Below are 24,227 nucleotides of genomic sequence, written 5' to 3'. Positions count from 1 at the left end.
ACAACTTTTTTAGACATTTAAATGTTAAGTTTTATCACTACTTTTAAAGTTCTCTTATTTGAAATTTATATTTCTAATATTCTTATATATAATAATAATAGAACATTATACATCTATATAAAAAAATTAATGGCTGGAGCATGAAGTAAGCAGCAGTTTTTTGAAACGCATAGGTAATGTAAATTATAACTTATAAGAATATGTAACATATAAAAAATATAAAATAAGTATAAAAGCAAGAAGTTAAGATAAATTATGGAAAAAAAAACAAAGTTAATTATGAAGCTTAATATTATATTATAATTAATAGAGCAACTTTTTTCAAATCTATTTATTTTTATATTTATTTTTATTTTTATATTTATTTTTTGAGGGAATTCTATAAAAAATATTGACTAATAAAACAAAAAAAAATCACCATAGTAATGCCATATATACTATTACTCTGGTGATTTCGTTATTTTATTAGCCAATATTTTATATAATATATTTTAAGGAAATATATATCTTTGCTTTGTGAAATTTTTTGCTTGGTGTAGCTTAACATACCTATGAAAAGTAATGCCATCAGCACGATCTCTTGCGTCCATAGGCGAAACAAGTCATGTCAAATAATATCTTTTTATAGCCTACACTCAGTATAAATCATGTAAAGCTAAAAGAAAGATTATTTGATAAATGTGTAATTAGTTGTTAGTTGCTCTGTTCTTTTAAGAACACTCTATTTTGTAGAATACATTTAAAATTACTCAAAATTATATATATATATATATATATATATATATATATATATATATATATATATATATATATATATATATATATAATATAATATAATATAATATAATATAATATAATATATATATGGATATACATACATATATAAACACACACACACACACACACACACACACACACACACACACACACACACACACACACACTTGAAAATGTATATTTACTTTTAATTGTTTAAATATAGATAAAAAGTCGCAAACATTTGGTTTTATTTTCTCAAGAATCTGTTATACTATCTGAAATACAATATCTTTTAGTATCGTGTTGAAGTACAGCTATCTAAATGTCTATTTTAGTATGCCAAATGTTATTAGAATAAACTAAAATAGGCAATCAGTTAGCAAATAATTCTTTATAAGAAATGTTTTGGGTTAACCAAGATGGCGGCCGTTTTAAAACCTAGCTTCAAAAAAGTCACGTGACACCGTCTCCTGTTTATTAAATCTCCTTGGTTTTTTCGCATTTTTCATTCATGGTCAGAATATTTGCCATAGTATATACATATTTAGTATAATTTTCAAACTCAGATAAAATAACGTTGTGCTGATCTTATGTAACAAACTGAGGTTCCAAATATAAAAGTTAGACTATATTTTCATTTATAAAAATATGGAGGGCCACTAACTCTATTTGAGGCAATAAACTTCTTTGAAAAGTGGCCAGGATTTGGTGGTGGTCATATATAGTTGGTTTTACCCTATTATTCATTTTTATTGTGGAATTTTTAATTGTTGTAATAATTCTTAAAATGCCTGAATTCTATTACAATAAGAAAATATAAATCATTTTTTTATAAGCATTAGAAACCTTTATAGCTCTTTGTCAAAATTTTTTATCAAGTATTGTTAACAAATAAATGGATAGCTGCGTGAAAACCCAAAAACAATGTTCATCTAATGAATTTTTTTACGGCGCATTAAATGACGATATAATGATATATTCTTGTAATATTAACTTTACAAACATATGCTTGTAACAAGTATAAAATCAAGTTTTTTTATTTAATAAGCAATTTTATATGTATATTTATGTGTATATATATATGTATGTGTGTGTGTGTTGATTTTCACTTTTTTTGAAATTTGATGATGGCTAGTATTTATTTTTTGTAAATCAGTATGCAAAACATGAAAATAATTTTTTTTCGAAAAAAAAATCTTTTAAGCTACTTTTTTTCACCCTTAAACTATTATTTTTTTAAACTTTTTATTCTTGAAACTGAAGTTTGCTGTAATCTCCGAAGAAGATCGCATTTATTTACCAAACCATGTAGGAAACTAAAATTTAACTTTGTGTACAAAATTTGGCATTTCAAAATTTAGTTTATTAAACAATGTGTGAATAACAAATATATTCTAAGTATACACTCTCCTTTTTGCAAAGTTTATATTTTTTGGATTATATAGGAATAATGATTTAAAGTTGCTTATTTTAACTGTGTATTTTACAAGTTAAAAAAGCCACAATTTATAATGCTTTGCTATTAAATTTTAATACTTTTAAAAAAATATATATATGTATATATATATATATATATATATATATATATATATATATATATATATATATATATATATATATATATATATATATATATATATATATATATATGTATATATATATATATATATATATATATATATATATATATATATATATATATATATATATATATATATATATATATATATATATATATATATATATATACACACATATATATGTATTTACACACATTTGTAATACAAAAATCTAAATGTATATCAGCTCATTATTTTAATTAGAAAGAGTTTAGATTTTAAAGTAAAGAGTAAAACATCAAGCTTTTTATACACTCATATGTTTATATTTACTTCATAAAAAAACAAGTCTAAGAAATAGTTATATAACTAAAGATGATTAAATAATAGTTTGCAACTAATTTTTTTTTAATGAGGTTTACCATGTCTTTCTTACTGGATTTCTATTGGACATTTATTCTCTGCTAGCAATTTGACCTTGAATGTAAGTATTTCTTCTGGCCTGACCAAAGACATGGCAAGCACTTTCAGATGTCATTTTTACACATCTTTCAACAGATTGTGTATGGGAAAGCCACTTTGTTACTTTTATTGGAGTATTAATAAATTCTTTAACTGCTTCAGTTGATAAATGACATGTTAGAGGTGGTTAAGTAATATCACCCCAGTCTATAAGTTCAGACAAACAGGTTGCTTCAATAATGATGGCAGGAGTCTTTCGAATCCTAAAAGTTCTCCAAATTGAAGTGCCTCATTCCCTGCTCTTCTTATTTCAACTATTTTATCAACTGCTTCTTTTCGCTCATCTTCAATTTGACTACAGAGCATACTTTGCAAAACTGATTCAGGGTGAGCATACCATGCTGATCGTTTGAAAGTGGGTAAAAGAATGAGCTACCTCCTGAGTTTGATTTTTTAGCAATTGCATTTGTTTAAGTAAGTTTATTGGTCCTTCCACCCTGCACAAATTTACTTTAATGTTAAACCAGTTGGGAATATAGACACCTACTATGTACTCAACAATCATTTCCAACCTATTTAAAAGGTCACCTGTTAACCTATGTTTAGATACCCAGATTTTGCAAAACCTTAAAGCAGTAGTTAGCCATCTATTATGACAAACAGGACCGATTTCTAGTAATGCAAGTCTCTTAGGCTGAACTCCAGTTTTAATAGGTGTCACAATTTGGTACGCATAACTCTGATCAGTGCTTAGATCTTCGATAATGTTAGGACTAAGGTAGATAAGTGGAGAGTTTTCACACTTAAAAATTCTGGGTTAATTTTAAGGTTGGTAGCATCATTCAACATCTTACCCAGCGGTCCTGACCAATGATTGCTGGCTTTAGTAGGACCATCAAGAAACTTAATAAGACTTTTTAACCCTAGTTCCTCAGTGTGCAGATCACATACAATCCATACAAGTTTTTTATTAAGTTTTTTTTCAACTCATTGTATTACTCCTTCTGCCATCCAGTATTTAAATTAGTACTATCGCAACCTATGGCTTCCAATGTCAAATGTAAATATCTTCCTTTAAGCCATTCAATTAAATGATCAGCAATTATCTCTGCAGATTTTTTTAAATCTGATTCTTCAGGAACAAAATGGAATAGATAATTTCCACCAGGTTCATTGCACACAGTATAATGTTCTTCTTTTATTAAACCTGGGAATTATCTGCCTTCAACATCAAAGAAAATTTTAGTGTTATCTTTTCTACCATCAAAAAAAATACTCAACCATAAATAAAAACTCAAATCATTATTGTTAAGTTCATTTTCGAGTTTTAAGGTCAACTCTTCTCCGATTTTTTCTTGAGCTCGCTTAACTTTGTTGTGGTCCATAATTAAGTAAGTGTTTCCTTTAGTGACAATTTTAACATCAATAAAGGCAGCAGTTGCTATTTCTGCAGTTTCTCTTAAACCTGTATGATGCCTTAAGCTTGCTAATGCTATATTTTTTTATATTCATAGTGCTATATAATACACTTTTGTCTTTTACTTTTTTTATTTTGAAATATTAATTTTTATTTTATCATTTGTATCTTCACAGACTTCGTCTGAGTCACTCTTGGGGGAAAAAAATCATTTTCTTGATTAAGAATCTCCTGGTCTGTTTTTTATTTTTTTTTATTTGTGAAACCTGATTTTTTATTGAGAGTCGTTTAATTTTTTTATTTTGTTTTCGAGTTTCAATATGATCAATGTCAGCTATTTAAAGGATAGCTTTGGTTCCAATTTTTTCTCTTTGATATCTAACAAAGTTCAACTCAAGGAGAGGAATTTTTTTTTCTTGTTTACAAGTACATAAGTAGTAGAAAAAGGCGGGTCCTGGGTCAAAAATTTTTAACCTATAAGCCTTCCATAATATCTACAATTATTCAAGCTATAATTTCTGAGCTCATAATAAAAAGAAAATAATAATTATAAAATTAATTTTGGCAAATTTATAACTAGTTCATAAAACATTCCAATTCTTGCAAGAATTGGAATCTCTGCATAGAATATAGCTAAGCTATAGGTCTTTCAGACCCATAAGAAGTAGCTCATTGAGGTCCTACGCATAATAGTAAATTACTCCTATTAAATCAGACTTATCAATTCTTTATTATCAACCCATGAGTTGAACAAATCAGGATACCCATACCACTTTACTTGTGACTTGTTTTTAAGTTTATGAATAACTTTTTCAATCCTAAATATGTTTTGATCTGTTTTTTGCATTTCTTGTTCATAAAAAGTACCTTGTATTTCTTCACTATTATCGTCAGTTATTTTATACGTTGGTGGATCTGTGAACTGAATTCGTGGCACTGTAAAAACTTCTTCAGTACATCTCGGTGTGTATCTTTTTTCAAACCTTCCTTTCTTTTTAGTTATCCTAACTCTATCACCAATTAAAAACTTTGGGTTTACAAACTTTGATCGTACATTTCTATTTAGATTGAACCAAACAATATTTTCATTTTTTTTAGCGATAGCTTCAACTGATGTCATTTTAATGGAAGAATGCTTTGTGTTGTTGTATTTATTTACCATTTCATCTAAAACGTCAATATATTTTCTAGTAGAATTAGCTGAAAAGTACTTAAACATTTTGTCTTTCATTGTTCTATTCCAACGTTCAACTACAAAACTTTTTTCTTCATTTTCAGTTGAGTATAACTCAACACCTAGAGCTTTAACATGCTTATTATAAAATTCTAAGCCTTTGTCTACCCATGTTTTTTGACATTTTCTTTCGTGGAAGATTTTATTTAAAGCATTAGCAACATCAACTCCAGTTTTACTCTTCAGTGGAACAATCCATCCATACTTTGAAAAAACATCAATCACCATTAATAAGTATTTTATACCGTCATTGAATTTAGAAAAAGATTGCTAAAGATATCAACTAAATCAGCAGCCCATATTTCATCGATTCCATTTACAATCACTATTGTTTTACTGAAATGTTTTACAACTGGTTCATGAAGTTCGTTTGCAAGTTCATCAGTCCATATTACTTCTTTACCCTTTTCTTTTTCTTTGATCGTTTGTAGTTTTTTTGAGTAGTTTTAACACCTAATTCATATGGGTCTTTCAGACCTAACCCAAACTTTGCTTTAGATGATATAATAGGTTTTATAATATCTCGTTCAATTCTTTCACGTATTGTTGGATTTTTTATAGAATCCATTTCTACAATCATAGTTCTATCAGCTTTATTTCTATTTGCAGTATCATCGAAGTATTTATAAGCAAGATTGTGATGGTAAGCTGCATTATCAACTCTATCTATAGGTTTACTCCATTCTTTATATGCATCAATATAAGTTAATCGTTCATCTAAATTAGTACCAGGACCAGCAAAGTTCATTCCAGGTAAATGCATTTCACCAGGGAACTTTGCCCATATTAATTTTATTTTTTTAGTTATTGAATTAATTGAACTCACTAAATCTCCTCCTTTTTTTGATGATACAAATTGAGTTTTTGTTGTTCCACAAATAGTGCAAGTTCCACGTTGCATATTTCTATTGTTTTTACTCACAACATTTTGCAAGTTTAGTGTATTTGTTTTGTTTCTACATTTGACACAGTACATTTATATATATAAAAAAAAATCTTATATATAAAAATGGATATTATAGATTATTCATGGAAAGTAAATAAAAATAAGCGAAGTAATAACAAGTTGTTACCAAAAAGTATAAGAGGAATTATTGTAGGAAAGTCGGGTTGTAGAAAAACTACTTTATTATTAAATCTACTTTTAAGATCTGGTTGGTTAGATTATAATAATTTACAAGTTTTTGGAAAGTCTCTTTTTCAACCAGAATACAAAATATTAAAAAGCTCTTTTGAAAAAAAATTGCCAAAAGAAATTATTAATGAACTATTTAAGCTACAAGACCAAATAGAAAAATTTAATGCAAATCCAGATTTTGTAATTGCAGAAGTTTCAAAAATTTTGAAATATAAAGCGGATATGGAGCGTAAGTTTTTTGAAACAGATGAAGATGTACCAAATCCTGAGGATCTTGATATTAACAAGAATAATTTGATGATATTTGATGATTTGCAATTAACAAAACAAATTAAGTGTGAAAAATATTATATAAGAGGAAGACATAGTAATGTAGATTGTTTCTATTTTGCACAAAATTTTTTTATGTTACCTAGACAAACTATTAGAGAAAATGCCAATTTTATTTGCTTATTTCCTCAAGATGCAAATAATTTAAGTCATATTTATAGAGATCATGTTTCTAGTGATATGAACGAAGATGAGTTTAAAAGATTTTGTAAGCATGCTTGGTCAGAACCTCATGGATTTGTTATCATAGATTTATCTTCTAAAATAGATAATGGAAAATATAGAAGTGGATTAGATAATTTTTATTTTCCATCTAAAGTTTAAAATAATTTTTTTGTATATAAAAAGTGTATATAATATTGAATGATAAAAGTAGTCATAAAAGAGAAGTCCTATATTAGTCCTACAACTAAGTGAAGATGAAGATTATGAAATTATGCAACTAAGTGAAGATAAAGAATATGAAATTATACAACTAAGTGAAGATGAAGATTATGAAATTATGCAACTAAGTGAAGATAAAGAATATGAAATTATACAACTAAGTGAAGATGAAGATTATGAAATTATGCAACTAAGTGAAGATAAAGAATATGAAATTATACAACTAAGTGAAGATGAAGATTATGAAATTATACAACTAAGTGAAGATAAAGAATATGAAATTATACAACTAAGTGAAGATAAAGATTATGAAATTATACAACTAAGTGAAGATAAAGATTATGAAATTATACAACTAAGTGAAGATAAAGATTATGAAATGGCATTAGTTGGTCTTGATACATTCTACAGTTTTCCAAATGTTGATTCTTCAAATAACAATTTTAGATATAGTTCAGATAATGGAGCGACTTGGATAGATATAAACATTCTAGAAGGTAGTTATGAGATGATATAAATATGTATATTGTAGAAAAAATTACTGAAAATAGTAAAATTATTAATGGAGTTGAAACTAGTATTATATTTTCAGCAGATAATAACACATTGAAAACAACTTTAAATATTGAAGCTGGTTATAAAGTTGATTTTAGACCTATAAATTCAATTAGATCTATTCTTGGTTTTAACAGTCAAGTATATTCAACAGGATCTTATGAATCAGATAATATAGTAAACATTTTAAGTATTAATAGCATAAGTGTAACAAATGATATAATAGCATTATCCTATGTAAATGGAACAACAGAAAACGTTATATATTCATTTTTCCCAAGTGTTGGTCCTGGATATAAAATTATTCAAGAGCCATTAAACTTAATTTACTTACCAATAACACTAAAACAATTTCAAAGATGTAGACTAAACTGGTTGATCAAGATGGAAATCTGATAAATTTACGAGGAGAAAAATTAGCTATTAGATTTCATATGAGAGAAAAAAAATATTTTAACTATAACATAATGAGTAAATATACTAATATTAAAGTAAATCTTTCACAAAATTAAATAGAAAAAATTAAAAATGCAATTGAATGTGGTATTGGAGCTAGTATTAAGTTATCGCATTCAGATTTAAATGGTGAACATGTATTAGCTGTAACAACAACACAATTGAATAGAATTAGAAAAGCATATGAAAAAGGTACTGGTGTATCAATTATTTTAAGTAAAACACAACTAGTACACAATTCTAAAATAGAAGGTGGATTTATTGGTGCACTTTTACCGTTTCTTGGTTCTTTAGCATCAAGAATTATACCACCACTTGCAACAGGACTGCTTTCAGGAGTAGGTTCAGCAGCTGGATCAACTATGATTAATAAAATTGCTGGAAATGGTATTGTGTACATGAAAAAGAAGGGACAAGGAGTTAAATTAACATGTGCAGGATCTGGTTTATATTTGAGACCATGGAGTAAAGGAAGTTCTGTAGGTGATGGATTGTACTTACGTAGTGGAAATGGTTATACATCAACAGGTTTAGGTTTATTATTAGGACCAAATTCTCCATTTGCTAATATTCCATTTTTAAATATGATTCTTTGATTTTCAAATTATATATAATAAAATTTATATATAATAAAATGTCAAATAGCATGCCAGTGCATAAATTTATAAACAAATATAAACAACCGGAACCATTTCCTATAGTTTTTAAACCACATTAAAATTTACAGCATCCTGCAATATTAATAAATGGATGATATGATGTATTTGCACAACAAGATATTAAAATAGGTTTTAAGTCACAAAAAAGTGTTTCTTTAAAGTTTGGTATATCTATAAGAAAAGGTGTTGCATTAGTTTCATTAAAAAATGAACTTAGATTAAAAATGTTAAGTTTACAAAATTCTGTAATAGCAGAGTCTGTTGATGACATTGTAGTAATTATTAATAATAATTCAGTTGATGATGTAATAATTAAAAAAGGAGATTGTTTTTGTTCTGTTAATCTATTGTGTTAATTTTTTATTTTATAATAAAGTGTACAATAACATTTATTCAGCTATACCTACTGAGAATAACAATATTTACCCTGTTCTTCCTAATACACCTGAAGAAAAATCATATCGTTTACAAAAAATTGGTGAGATTCAAAAAGAAATAGAGTGTGTGAGAGAAAAGAGAATAACGCTAAGTAAAAAATATCATAGAGCTGTAAAAATAATTTCTGCAATTGATAATGCATTACTAGAAAGCACTATGGCACTTGGAACTATTGGAATTGGTTTTTTATCAACAATCATTGCAGCACCAGTAGTTATGGCATGTGAAGGTGCAGCATTAGGAGCAGGTGTGTTATCAATAATAGGCAGACAAGTTAATAAAAAAATGAATTTAAAAGCAGAAAAGCATGAAAAGATTAAAGTGCTTGCTTATTCAAAACTAAATACAATAAGCAATTATATTTCTAAGGCTTTAGTAGATATGCATATAGATGACAAGGAATTTGAGTTAATACTTGGTGAACTTGAAAAATTTCAGACAATGATGGAGCAAATTAGAATAAAAGTTAAAAATGAAATTGATGAACAAACAAAGTTGTCACTAATCGACCAAGGGAGAGAAGAAGCTATTAAAGTAATTCAAAGTAGGTTTAATAAAAAAATAGTCACTTTTTATTGACAAATAATAAGATATGCAACAATTATTTCCGTTCTTTTTAGAATGTAGTAAAAGAGAACAAGATTTTAATAAAAAAAAATATTTGGAACTTCTTGGATTTGGAAAAGGAGGTTTTATTGTTGATTCAGGAAGTCACTCTATATTTATCACTGATTATGGAAACTTTCAGATACCATCAACTTATAGTGATGATGAGAGAAATAAACTTTATAAACTTATCTGGAATGAAGATAGTGATTTTTATTGTGTAGAAAGGGACATTAAAGAATCACTTAAACAATGGAATAATGTTAAAAAACAGGATAAATTAAGAATTATAGATAAATATGTACTTCAATTAGAGTGTGATTTCAAAAAAAAAAAACTAATAAAAAGTTTTTTATCAATGACACTTATATTAAGATTATTAGAAACAAATGATATCATTTATAAAGACTTTGAGATTAAAAAGAATTGTGGAATGTTTAATATTGATTATTTAAATAGTTTGCTACAACGTAAAACGTAACAAAAAACATAAAGCGTAACGTAAAACGTAAATCATAAAACACAACATAAACTTTTATGTTGTGTTTTTAATCTTTTTTATATAAAAACAAAATGTCATTTTTTAAAATTACAGACACTGAAAAGAGAGATCAAATTGTAAAAGAATTATCAGAGAGTAAAAAAAGAATACAGCAGAATCATCTTAGTGAAAAGATTAGAGATTCTAATTTGCAGATAGACTTGTCAAAATTGTACAAGCCATTAATTGATAGTCAATCTGGAATAAAGGAGGATATCTCTAAATTGCAAGATCAAGCTAATCAATTTGCTCTTACGTTTTCAAATGCATATCCTGAAATACTTACTTATGGATCTAAAGAAATACTTCTTATGGATCCGAAGGATCTAATGCCTTCTGATGAATTTTAAAAGTCGGGAAAAATTGCAACAGACTATTGTAGGATGTATACTTATAGTAAAAAGTCTACAGACACTACATTTGGAATACATTCTAATAAATTTTTTATAGGAAAAGTTCCAATATTAATTAATAATGATGATATAGATATAAATGGAATAAAATACATAGGTACTCTTGGTCTTTGGGAATTACTAACAAAGTCTAATCCTAATAAGGAAATATATAATATAGATGATCTTCACAATTATCAAGATATAATAATACAAACAGATGCAATTACTACTGATTCAGGAAAACCAAAGTCATCTCGGAGTGAAAAATACAAAGAAATAATAGCTCCCATTTGGAGAGAGTTAAAGAGAACTAGAATGCTTGAGTATCAATGAGAATCAAAGGGAACAGAAATAGGACCAATAATTCTTCCTAGCGATCCTATTGCACTTCTTGATATGCTTGAATTACGCATAGCTGCGTACGGAGAGCAGGTAATACTGGATCAAGAAATGAAGCTGTTGCAATTTGTGATGAATTGTTAAGACAAGGTGTTATGAATAGTAATCAGTATAAAGCAATACAAAATAATCTAGCAATATGATAATATGAATATGATAATATGAGTAAAAAAAATTAAAAAAAAAATTGCGTACATAAAAATGCTATTTGTTAAAAATAAGAGATATGTTAAGAAGCAAGTTGTTGGAGGAAGTGGTATATTTGACAGTTTAATAAATTTATTTAAACGAGCAGCATCATCAAATGTAACAAGAGTGTCATCAGCTATATTGAAGAGGTTAGCTGCTAGCGATTTAGGAAAAACTGCAATAACTGCTGCTAAATCAGCAGGGAAAGAACTTTCAACATCAGCAATAGAAGCTGCTAAAGATGTTGCAGTTGAAAAAGGAAAACAATTAATTAGAAAAGCATCTACTAAAGTTTCTCAACCAAATACAGTCATTAATAATAAAATTAATGACATAATCTCAAATTTAAATAAAAAAACTGATGAAGTTACACCAAATATAAATAATATAATGATGGGGTCTGTAATAAAATCAACAGCTATGGAAATAAAATCAAGGATGGAAGATCTAGCAAAAAAAGGCCAAGGTCTTCGATTGGCTTAATTTTTTTATATTTATTTTCCATTTAAAAATTTTTTTTTATATTGTATATAAAAAAATGGCAACTTCTGATATATTAAATTTTACTGAAATCCCAACTGTGGATGATGGAATTGAAAGATTTGAATTCTATGAATATGAACCAATAGCTCGCACAAATCTAAATAGCACTGGAGAAATAAGAATTAACATTGAGCAACAAAATTTGTTCACACATTCATCTGAGGCTTATCTTTTGTTTGAAGGAAGACTTCTTAAACTTGATGGGACAGCTTATGCTAATGCAGATGCAGTGGCGCTTACAAATAATGGTATTATGCATTTATTCAGTGAAATATCATATCAATTATCAAACCAAAATATAGAAACTATTTTTAATCCAGGTCAAGCAACTACAATGTTAGGAATGCTTAAATACCCAAACGACTTTCAATTACCACAAGGATTAAATCAATTGTGGTACAAAGATTCTTCAACAACAGCAGTACTTGCTGATAACTCAGGTTTTGCAGTATGACAATCATACATAATTCAGAAACCAACCACAAAGGGAACATTTTCATTTTGTATACTATTAAGACACATTTTTGGATTCTGCGATGATTACAACAAAGTTATTTACGGATTTAAACATACACTAGCTCTTGTTAGAAAAAGTGATATTGGAGCAATTTTTAGAAACGCTCTTGCAGCTGCAGGAAAAGTTAATCTTGATAAAATATCATTGTTCATGCCACATGTGATTCCATCAGATTTAGAGAGAGTTAATCTTTATAAAAGTATTGAATCAAAAGTGACACTTCCAGTAACTTTTTGCGCAAGGCAGTGTGATACTATAACTGTTCCACAATCTACAACGTTTTCTTGGAGACTTAGCGTAAAGACATCTCCAGAAAAACCAAGATACATCATTGTTGGATTCCAAACAAATAAGGATGGAAATCAAGAAGTTAATTCTTCCATATTTGATCATTGTGACTTGAAAAATATGTATGCTTAATCAAGAAAAATATCCAGCTGCTGACTATAACTTATCATTTCCAAATCATCAATTTTCAAGAGCCTATAGAGATGCATCTGTATTTAGTGAAAATTTTTATGGAATGAACGATTTGATAACACAAAGCAACATAACTCCTTCAGACTATAAAGATTTATACCCACTCTTTGTTTTTGATGTTAGTAGACAATCAGAAAAATTAAAATCCTCAGTAGTAGATGTACAAATTAAAGCAACATTTAATGCAGCTGTTCCAGCAGATACTGAAGTGTTTGCTGTTGTAATATCGGATAAGTTTTTACACTTTCAATCAGACGGAAATAAGTTGAACGTTATTTTATAACTTTTTTTTGAATTGATTTAAAAAAATTTTTATCTTTATATAATAAAAATGTATTATACAAGGAAAAACTTGCAGAAGTTGTTAAAAGAAAATAAGATTTCACAAACATCTAAAAATTATGTTACATTGTTAATGATTGCTGTAGATAATGAGTTGATTGATAAAGAATCAATCATGTCAAAAGCAACAGAAGCAACTGATGAGAAAAGACCAGTTGGAAGACCTAGAATACATCCAGTAAAAGAAGTAGATCCTTCAGATCCATGCAAAGTAAATGAGAAAAGACCAGTTGGAAGACCTAGAATACAAATAGATCCAAAATATGAAAGATTAAGAACAATTAAGAAAAAACCAGTCACTATTAAATTAACAAACATAGAAACAGGAGAAGAAACAGTATATAAATCTTTATATAGTACAATGCGTGAAACCGGTCATGGATATAGATATCTTGAAATGCGTGATGGGAAGATTGATAATGGTTATAAGATTGAAATATTAAATTCTGAAAAATTAAAAAAAAATCTTGATATATAAAAATGGGAAATGATTATTTATTTGAAAATCTAAATGCGATTGAATTGTTAAAAAATAATTTAGATAAAGTATATTGGAAATGGTTATCTGAAAATCCAAATGCGATTGAATTGATAAAAGCTAATTTAGATAAAGTAAATTGGGAAAATTTATCTTCAAATCCAAATGCTATAGAGATATTAAAAAATAATGTTAGATAAAGTACATTGGGATATTTTATCTGAAAATCCAAATGCAATTGAACTATTAAAAGCTCATTTAAATAAAGTAGATTGGGGTTATTTATCTAAAAATCCAAATGCAATTGAGATATTAAAAAATAATTTAGATAAAGTAAATTGGTTATTTTTATCTTTAAATCCAAATGCGATTGAAATATTAAAAGCTAATTTAGATAAAGTACATTGGGATGTTTTATCTTTAAATCCAAATGCGATTGAAATATTAATAAATAATATTAATAAAGTAAACTGGGGTTGTCTATCTGAAAATCCAAATGCAATTGAACTATTGAAAGATAATTTAGATAAAGTCGATTGGAAAGAATTATCTCGAAATCCAAATGGAATTGAAATATTAAAAGAGAATTTAGATAAAGTACATTGGGGTTATTTATCTGCAAATCCAAATGCGATTGAAATATTAATAAATAATATTAATAAAGTAGATTGGAATTGGTTATCACATAATCCAAATATCTTCACATATGATTATGAAAAAATAAAAGAAGCAAATAAATATCTGCTTGAATTGAAATAATATTTTTATCCTCCAAATTATTTAGAATTTTTAATTAAGTTATATGGAAGAGAAAAAGCTTTAAAATTATTCCTGAAAGAACCAGAAAATGAGATTGAGATAAAAGCGAGAAAAATGTGGAATTTTTAATTGAATTTCAATTAAAAATTTATCTTCTAATGCGATTGAAATATTAAATTCTGAAAAATTAAAAAAAAATCTTGATATATAAAAATGGGATCTGATAATTTATTTGAAAATAAAATTACGATTGAATTGTTAAAAAATAATATTGAAAAAATAAATTGGAGTTTGTTATCTTTAAATCCAAATGCAATTGAAATATTAAAAGATAATTTAGATAAAGTAAATTGGGATTGGATATCTTGAAATCCAAATGCAATTGACATATTAGAAGAGAATTTAAATGAATTCAATTGGTTTTATTTATCTGGAAATCCAAATGCAATTGAACTATTAAAAACTAATTTAAATGAAATCAATCGGTTTAATTTATCAAGGAATCCAAATGCGATTGAGATATTAAAAGATAATTTAGATAAAGTAGATTGGAAATGTTTATCTAGAAATCCAAATGCGATTGAATTATTAAAAGAGAATTTAGATAAAGTAGTTTGGTATTATTCATCTTCAAATCCAAATGCAATTGATTTATTAAAAGAGAATTTAGATAAAGTAGTTTGGTGCAATTTATCTGAAAATCCAAATGCAATTGAAATATTAAAAGCTAATTTAGATAAAGTAGATTGGGAAATTTTATCTTTAAATCCAAATGCAATTGAACTATTAAAAGATAATTTAGATAAAGTCATTTGGAGTTTATTATCTGCAAATCCAAATTCTATAGAACTATTAAAAAATAATTTAGATAAAGTAGATTGGAGTTATTTATCAAAGAATCCAAATTCTAACGAACTATTAAAAAATTATTTAGATAAAGTAGATTGGAAAAATTTATCTAAAAATCCAAATGCAATTGAACTATTAAAAGATTATTATTAAAAATTATTAAAAATTTAGATAAAGTAGATTGGAATTGGTTATCTTCAATTCCAAATAACTTCACATATGATTATTTTAAAATTAAATAAAATCTTGCCATATAGAAATAGAGATTCATTTAAATTTCATATGAGACTTTACATATGAAATATTGACAAGAAAAAATATTTTGAAAAATGATATAAAGAAATTTTTTCTATTAAAAAAATCTTACATATATAAAAATGGTAACGGTGAAAAAATTAAAAGAAATCGCTAAAGAACGAGGAATTAAATATTATTATAAAATGAAAAAAGATGAGCTCATAAGAGCGTTATCGCACACACAGATGGGTACATAGTATTTACTTGATGAGCCTGTTCCAGATATATCATCAACAATTTTAGCTCCGTCACCTTTTCAACCTATTACACAAATTAGAAAAGAAATAAATAAAAACATTAATTCTTTTGCAGATTGGATTGTATCATATGTTCCAGAACCAAGTAAAAAGGTTGTGAATTAAAAAGTTGATGAATTAAAATCTACAGTTTCAAATTTGTATCAAAAATATGGAATTATAAATCTGATAGAATTTAAATTATCACAATCAGCTGTTAAGAATGTAACAAATCAGTTTTCAGTTAAAGGAATAAAAGGATATGATGCTATATCTTTCATGAATACTGCTAAAAAAAGTGCAATTAAAATACTAAACGAAAATAGAAAATCAAAAGTTAATATAGTTCTCACTTGTGAAATGGAGCGTACTGATATTAAAACAGGAGAAACTATAACCACAACTGTTCCATTTACAATGAAGAGTACTGTTGTATTAGAATCAACAGATTTAGATAAGCTTTATGAAACAGCTAAGTTGAGAATTTTAGAAAATTTATCATCATTTCAACAGCTAGGGTCAAGTTGGAGATTTGTTTCTGTTAAAAAGATGGATATAAATACTATAGAGTATAATCCTCTTAAAGCTAAATCTTATATTCCACTTGACAAAAATTTATCAACTAAAAAGGCAATCATTAACATAAAGAATGAAGATAATCAATGTTTTAAGTGGTGTATTGCAAGAGCATTAAATCCAACAGATAATCATCCTGAAAGAGTTGATAAAGAGCTTAAAATACAATCTAATAAGATTAATTGGGAAAAAATAGAATTTCCAGTATCTTTAAATCAAATTACGCAATTTGAGAATAACAATAAAGATATAAGTGTGAATGTATACGGATACGAGAATTTAATTTATCCTTTACGTGTTTCAAAGAATAATGATCATCAGCATTTAATAGATTTATTATTAATCTCAATTGGCGAAACCAATCATTACCGCTTAATAAAAAGTTTGAGCAAATTACTTTCTTCACAAACATCCAAGAAAAAATGTACTATTCACTATTGTAGAAATTGCTTACTTGGGTTTAACTCTGAAGAATCATTATCTAAACACAAATCGTATTGTAATACACATTATTCAGTGCGTATTGAACTTCCACCACCAAAATCGACAATGCAATTTACTAATCACAATAGATCTATGAGAGTACCATTTGTAGTATATGCTGACTTTGAAAGTTTCATCAAACCTATCAGTACTTGTAAACCTAATCCTAATAAATCCTATACTAAACAGTATCAAAAGCATGTACCAAGTTCGTTTTGCTACTACATTAAATGTTTCGATGAAAGTTTTTACCAAAGCAATCCAGTTTCATTTACTGCAAGTAATGAAACAAATGATGTTGCACAAATATTTGTTGACAGATTACAAGAAGATATCATAAAAACTTGTAACAGGATTAAATTTAAAAAGAATATTGTATATACACATGAAAATAAGAAGGATTTCGATGCAGCAACTGAATGTCACATTTGCGGAAAAGATTCGGATAATGATAAAGTACGTGATCACTGTCACATTACTGGAAAATATAGAGGTGCTGCTCATAATAGTTGTAACTTAAAATATAAAATTCCAGATTTCTTCCCAGTACTATTTCATAATTTATCTGATTATGATTCTCACTTATTTATCAAGAAATTATCAGAAGGTAAATTGAGCTGTATCCCAAACAACGAAGAAAAGTATATTAGCTTTTCTAGAGAGATTAAAGTAGGAGAGTTTGTTAAAGATGGAAAGAGTGTTGAAATAAAACGTCAGATTCGTTTTTTAGACAGTTATAGATTTATGCCTTCTAGTTTAGATTCTTTATCAAAAAATTTATCAAAAGACCAATGTAAAAATATCAGAAAATTGTATTCAGGGAAACAATTAGATTTATTATTAAAAAAAGGCGTATATCCCTATGATTGGGTAGACTCTGTTGATAAATTTAATGAGACCCAATTACCCACAAAAGAATCGGTCTTTTCTAAATTGAACAATAAAGATATTAGTGATGATGATTACTCACATGCACAAAATGTATGGAACGAATTTAATTGCAAAACATTTAGAGATTATCATGACTTGTACAACGTTTCAGATGTGCTTTTACTAGCAGATGTTTTTGAAAATTTTAGAGATGTTTGCATGAAAAATTATAAATTAGATCCGGCTTGGTATTATACATCACCAGGATTAGCTTGGGATGCAGCATTGAAGAAAACAAAAGTAAAATTAGAACTGTTGAGCGATTACGATATGATACTAATGATAAAGAAAGGAATAAGAGGTGGAATCAGTATGATATCGAATAGATTAGGAACATCTAATAATAAGTACATGGATGACGCATATGACAAAAGCAAAGAATCAACATTAATCCAATATCTAAACGCTAATAATCTATATGGATGGGCGACGAGTAAGCCACTTCCAACACATGGGTTTAAATGGATGGATGAAGATGAGTTGAAAAACTGGAAATCTATTCCATGCATACTAGAGGTAGATTTAGATTACCCTGAACATCTACATGATGATCATAATGACTAACCACTTGCTCCTGAAAGTAAATATTGATAAAGTTGAAAAACTAGTCCCTAACTTGGAAAATAAGAAAAATTATGTTACCCATTATGAAAATCTTAAATTGTATGAAAGATTAGGTCTAAAGATCACAAAAATTCATAAAGTTCTAAGTTTTGAACAAAGCTCTTGGTTAATCGAATACATTGAGCTAAATACTAATCTAAGAACCAAGGCAACGAAGGATTTTGAAAAAGACTCTTTCAAACTGATGAACAACTCAGTATTTGGAAAAACAATGGAGAACATTGAGAATAGAGTTGATGTTAGATTAGTGACGAATAGAAATGAAGCTGTTAAATTAGCTTCAAGACCAAACTTCGAGAGTCGAACGATATTTGATGAAAATAATAGCGATTCCTATGAACCAAATTAATGTATAACAAACCAATTTACTTAGGCATGTGTATTTTAGATTTAAGTAAAACTCTAATGTATGAATTTCATTACGATTATATAAAGAAAAAATATGCTGATCGAGCAAAACTATTATTCACAGATACTGATTCTTAATCATACGAAATTAAAACAGAAGATTTTTATGCTGATATTTCTAAAGATCTTGAAAGCAAATTTGATCCAAATCATCCAGCAATAGAACTTGTAGGATTCAAAGTTGAAATAAATAAAAAAGTAATTGGAATGTTTAAAGATGAGTCTGGAAGAGCACAAATTGAAGAATTTGTAGGATTAATATCTAAATTGTATTCCTACAAAGTACACGGTAAAGAAAATAAAAAATGTAAAGGAATAAAGAAAAATGTTGTTAAAAAGTATATAACACATGAAGATTATTAACATTGTTTATTAAATAAAGTGGATCAAGTTAGGAAAATGAATGTAATAAGATCACATTCACATGAAATTTACACAGAAGAGGTCAATAAAATAACATTAAGTGCAGACGATGATAAAAGAGTCATTTTAGAAGACGGAATTCACACATTAGCATATGGACACTACAAATTAAAAGAAAATAAGACAATAGGACAATAAGACAATAGGTCAGTTAGGCAATAGGGTAGGGGGTAGGGTAGCCCAAAAATTATTTTTTGGGAAAAAAAATAATTTATAAGTAAAAATGAGAAATAATTATAAACTTATCAATGTTGAAGGGATAATTTTACCTAATGAACCTTTAACAAATTTTCAATTGTTAGAAGCAGCAAAAAAACTAAAAATAAAAAATTTTAAAGGTGTATTTGTAAGAAATCAATTACCTAAAAATACGCAAAGAAAAGAATGTGGAATATTAAATACAGGAGATTCAAGTACACAGGGTTTTCATTGGATTTGCTGGTACAAAGACGGTGAAAAAAAATTAAGTTTTGACTCTTATGCACAACCCCCACCTGTCGAAGTTGTTAATTATTTAAAAGACTCTGTTTATTATAATAGTGATAGAGTTCAGTTTGGAAATACTTCATTCTGTGGACATTTGTGTCTCTATGTTTTAAAAAAACTAGATGAAGGATATGATTTTCAGAATATTATTAATAATCTATGGTAATTTTTTTTCTTTATATATAAAATGCCTGTTGATAAATTCGGACATACAACAATTTATTCAACTACAAGTCGAGTAGTTTCAAATGGATTAACAGCATCTCAAGCTGATAGTATGTTTATTAGAAGAGATGGGCAAAATAATGCAACTAGTGATATTGACATGAATACAAACAAATTAATAAATGTAGCAGAAACTACAAAACCAAATGATGCTGCTACAAAGTACTATATTGACACAATAATACCTAATTCTAGCAGTTTAGAAATAGTACCAATTTCAAGTTTAACATCCATGGGAGTAAAATCCCAGACTCTTGAACCAAATACAGATGGAACAGCAGTTTTTATTCAAAATAGTGGTCCTGTTATTCTCAGAAAACTATGGTTAGAATTTAAAGGAACAAATCCTAATGGAAGTGTATCAAGTAACATATTTATTAGAATATATGCAGATAATACGCTTTGCATAGGAAGTATAGCTTGTGAATTATTATTCGCTCCACTTGGTAGACCATTTTATACTGACTCTTTACAAGGTTGTAATTTGCATTCTAAGGAAGATACTTTACACTTGATCTACCATTTAAAACTAATCTAAAAATTGAATTAAACAATAAAACTGGAAATCCACTTACATATTCGTTGCAACCTTTTATTACAATAAGTTCAACACAACAAGCAAATATTTCATTAATACGCCCATTTATTTCAGATCTTAAACTATACTCATCCACATTTAGATATTTGAACACAACTTATGGTAATGAATATATATTATTGAACACTGCAAGTAATAGAAATGGTGTTTATTTAAAATATATTAGAATGCATGTTATCGGTAAATCTGGAAATTAGTGGGAATCAAGAGTACGCATGTATGACGGTATCGATTCTCCTAAAAACAATGACTCAGTTATTCAACCTTGGACATCCTATAACTATAGTAATTTAATATTTCCTGGATACGAAAATAATAGCAGATGTATATACTGCTCATCTGGTTTAGTAGATTTTTATTTATCTTCATGGAATGGAATTAATACTTCATTTGCTAATAGATCATCTGGAGTATTGTATCAATCAAATCCAAAAATTGATTCTACAACTACTATCTCTTTTTACAGAAATTTTGGTAAAAATGACTCCATGCCTAGCGTTACTAATGGTAGAAGATTAGTAGTAACAATAAACTCTGGTGATGAGCAAGTTGGGAAATCTGGAAGTTTTTCTGAGTTAAAAGGAGTAATTTACTATTATGTGTAGGACCTCAATGAGCTTAGATTTCATTTATGCGTAGGACCTCAATGAGCTACTTCTTCTGGGTCTGAAAGACCTATAGCTTAGCTATATTCTATGCAGAGATTCCAATTCTTGCAAGAATTGGAATTTTTTATGAACTAGTTATAAATTTGCAAAAATTAATTTTATAATTATTATTTTCTTTTTATTATGAGCTCAGAAATTATAGCTTGAATAATTGTAGATATTATGGAAGGCTTATAGGTTAAAAATTTTTGGCCCAGGACCCGCCTTTTTCTACTACTTACATACAATGTGAGCTTTTCTGTTACAGTTTCCTTCACAATGATTCTCTTAGCAAAAAAGTATTTTACAATTGCATGTAAACAAATCAAAAAGTTTATCAAGTTTTTCGATAAATCTATTACTAATTGGTGAGGCTACATTGCCATTACTAACTTTAACAGCCAATAACCACAAATATTTTACTTTACATTTGATTCTTCTTTCAGAATTAATAACTGGATTTATAAATTGAGTATTAGCTTTTTTCCATTGTAACAAAATTCCTGGAATAATATCCTTTACAAGTTGATCTATAGTATAGTTTCTGTAATCTTTTCCACTAATCTCCCTTAAACATAGGCCATACTTGAGAATATCTCTGGAAGTTGGGAGTTTGATGGAAGAAACTCTTTCCAATCAAATTACTAAGTTGACAAGCTGATTTCTGGTTTTGGTGGTATATGACATTTATATTTAATATTTTTTTTTTTAAAAGATTCAAAAAATTGTTTATGCTCTAAAAATACTTTACTTTATCTACAAATAAAAAAATAAGACGGGGGCGTTTTACTAATACAGTAATACTTTTTAAAAACATTAAGCCGTTTTTCTGTAAAATAAATTAATTTTATTTATATAAAATTTATGTATATATTATTTAAATAAATATATACATAAATAATTTTTCGAAATAAAAAATTTATATATATATATATATATTTAATTATGTTAGTGTATTCTACAAACAGAGTGCTCAATGTTCTAAAAGAACAGAGCAATAATAAATTAGTAAAAACACTTATCTAATTTTTGATTACTTCAACACTGTGTTTCACCATCAGTAGGTTCATCAGAATATATATATATATATATATATATATATATATATATATATATATATATATATATATATATATATATATATATATACATATATATATATATATATTTATAAATTTATACATATATGTATATATATATATATATATATATATATATATATATATATATATATATATATATATATATATATATATATATGTATATATATATATATATATATATATATATATATATATATATATATATATATATATATATATATATATATATACACACCTTACATTTTATATATATAAAATGTAAGATATATAATAGTAAAATATATATATATATATAATAGTGCAAGTGGAAAATTAATGTCTTCTGAAGAGTTATCGAACTCTATTACTCCAAATTCATTTGATTATATAAATGAAAAAACACGTGACCATGATGATAATTGCGACAACGGCGACGAGCTTGAATTATCAACCAATTACTTTATTGATGATATCCTAATGAAAAGTTTTAATTGCGTAAACTACGACTTTGATCCTTGTTTATTGGAGTTGTATGAGGAAATATCAAGCGATACAAATATGAAAGACGAATACATATACGATGACGTCAATTTAAATTCTTCTGCTGTTTCCGTAGACGACTTTGGTAGGCGACTTTTTTCAGTGGCAGACAAAAGTATTTTAACTTCCGTTTCATATACTTAATTTGTTTTTATTTAAATGTAGATATTGTTGTTAACTGCATAAATGTTGTTCTATTTTTATATAGCTTTTGATAGATATTTTTGCAAAATTTCTTTACTGTCTCATTCTGTTTTGTTTTTTTTATCACTTGTCGAATATGAAAATAAAACGTGTTTAAATACTTTAAATATTTTCTAAGTGCACTATTTGCCCGGGTTTTTATTTTTATTCAGAAGATCAAAGAAAACTTGAGTTAAATTTAAAAAAAGTAATTCTCCTTACATTTTTTTAAAATTTGATTTTTTCTTTCTTTTATGTTGTTGTTTTAATAAATTGTAATGAATTGATATGTGTATTAGCCGGCTAATTGTTCATATAGTTTTCAAACATTTTAACAATACTTTGTGTTAATATTTTGTACTAAGTAACAATTTCAACGTATGGAATGGGATTTATATTGTAATAAACTTTATTACTTAAATGTTTGCTAAATTACATTCTAGTAAAAAAAACTAAAAATTATCACTTTGTTAACTTTAAATCTTAGTTTATAGATTTCTTAGTAAGGTTTTATACAAAATTATTCGCAAAATTAGAAAATATGGTAAAATCTTCTATTTAAAAAAGTTGTTAATCTTTTACAAAATGTGTTTCGCAATTAATCTATTTAAAAAAGCTACAACAAGCTTCTAAGTAAAACTGTTTGTAAAACACTCCTGTAAACATTCCGTTTGTAAGTTTTGAAATATAAATTTACTTTCGTAAGTGCGACACTGTGTTTAAAAAAGTTAAACTTTTACTTTATTTTATTGAGTTCTGCACTAATTGCAGGTTAAATGAGATGTTAGACAGCAAAGACAACAGAACCGAACTCGAGTCAACAACATCCAAAAAAGATGATAGCGTTCAAATTACCAACGACTTAAAGCATGAGAATCAAGCCAATAATTTCTTTGGAATATTAAAACACTTTTATTAACAGAAACACCAAAATATGGAAAAAGCTATACACGACCTATAAAAGCCCACATCTCAAGTTCGCAGTTGCAGCCGGGTACCC

At 26.9% G+C, this 24,227-nt stretch overlaps 1 protein-coding gene across 3 annotated transcripts in view; it reads left to right on the top strand.

Annotated features, from left to right (window-relative positions):
- The window catches only part of LOC124817179 (uncharacterized), a 91,097-nt gene extending 67,710 nt beyond the window's left edge, over positions 1–23,387 (top strand). For 2 of the 3 annotated variants that reach the window (XM_065814508.1, XM_065814507.1), the window contains exon 8: positions 22,825–23,387. In XM_065814508.1, coding sequence (XP_065670580.1) covers positions 22,825–23,188 — 364 coding nt within the window. In that variant the 3' untranslated portion in view covers positions 23,189–23,387. The remainder of the gene's footprint in view (positions 1–22,824) is intronic. The other variant, XR_010642720.1, reaches the window with a different exon arrangement.
- The last annotated feature ends 840 nt before the right edge of the window (positions 23,388–24,227 follow it).

The sequence above is a fragment of the Hydra vulgaris genome, chromosome 12, assembly GCF_038396675.1.
Source record: "Hydra vulgaris chromosome 12, alternate assembly HydraT2T_AEP".
NCBI classification, from domain to species: Eukaryota; Metazoa; Cnidaria; class Hydrozoa; order Anthoathecata; family Hydridae; genus Hydra; species Hydra vulgaris.
Note: the sequence above shows the minus strand (reverse complement) of the source record. Positions and strands in the feature narration are given on the sequence as shown.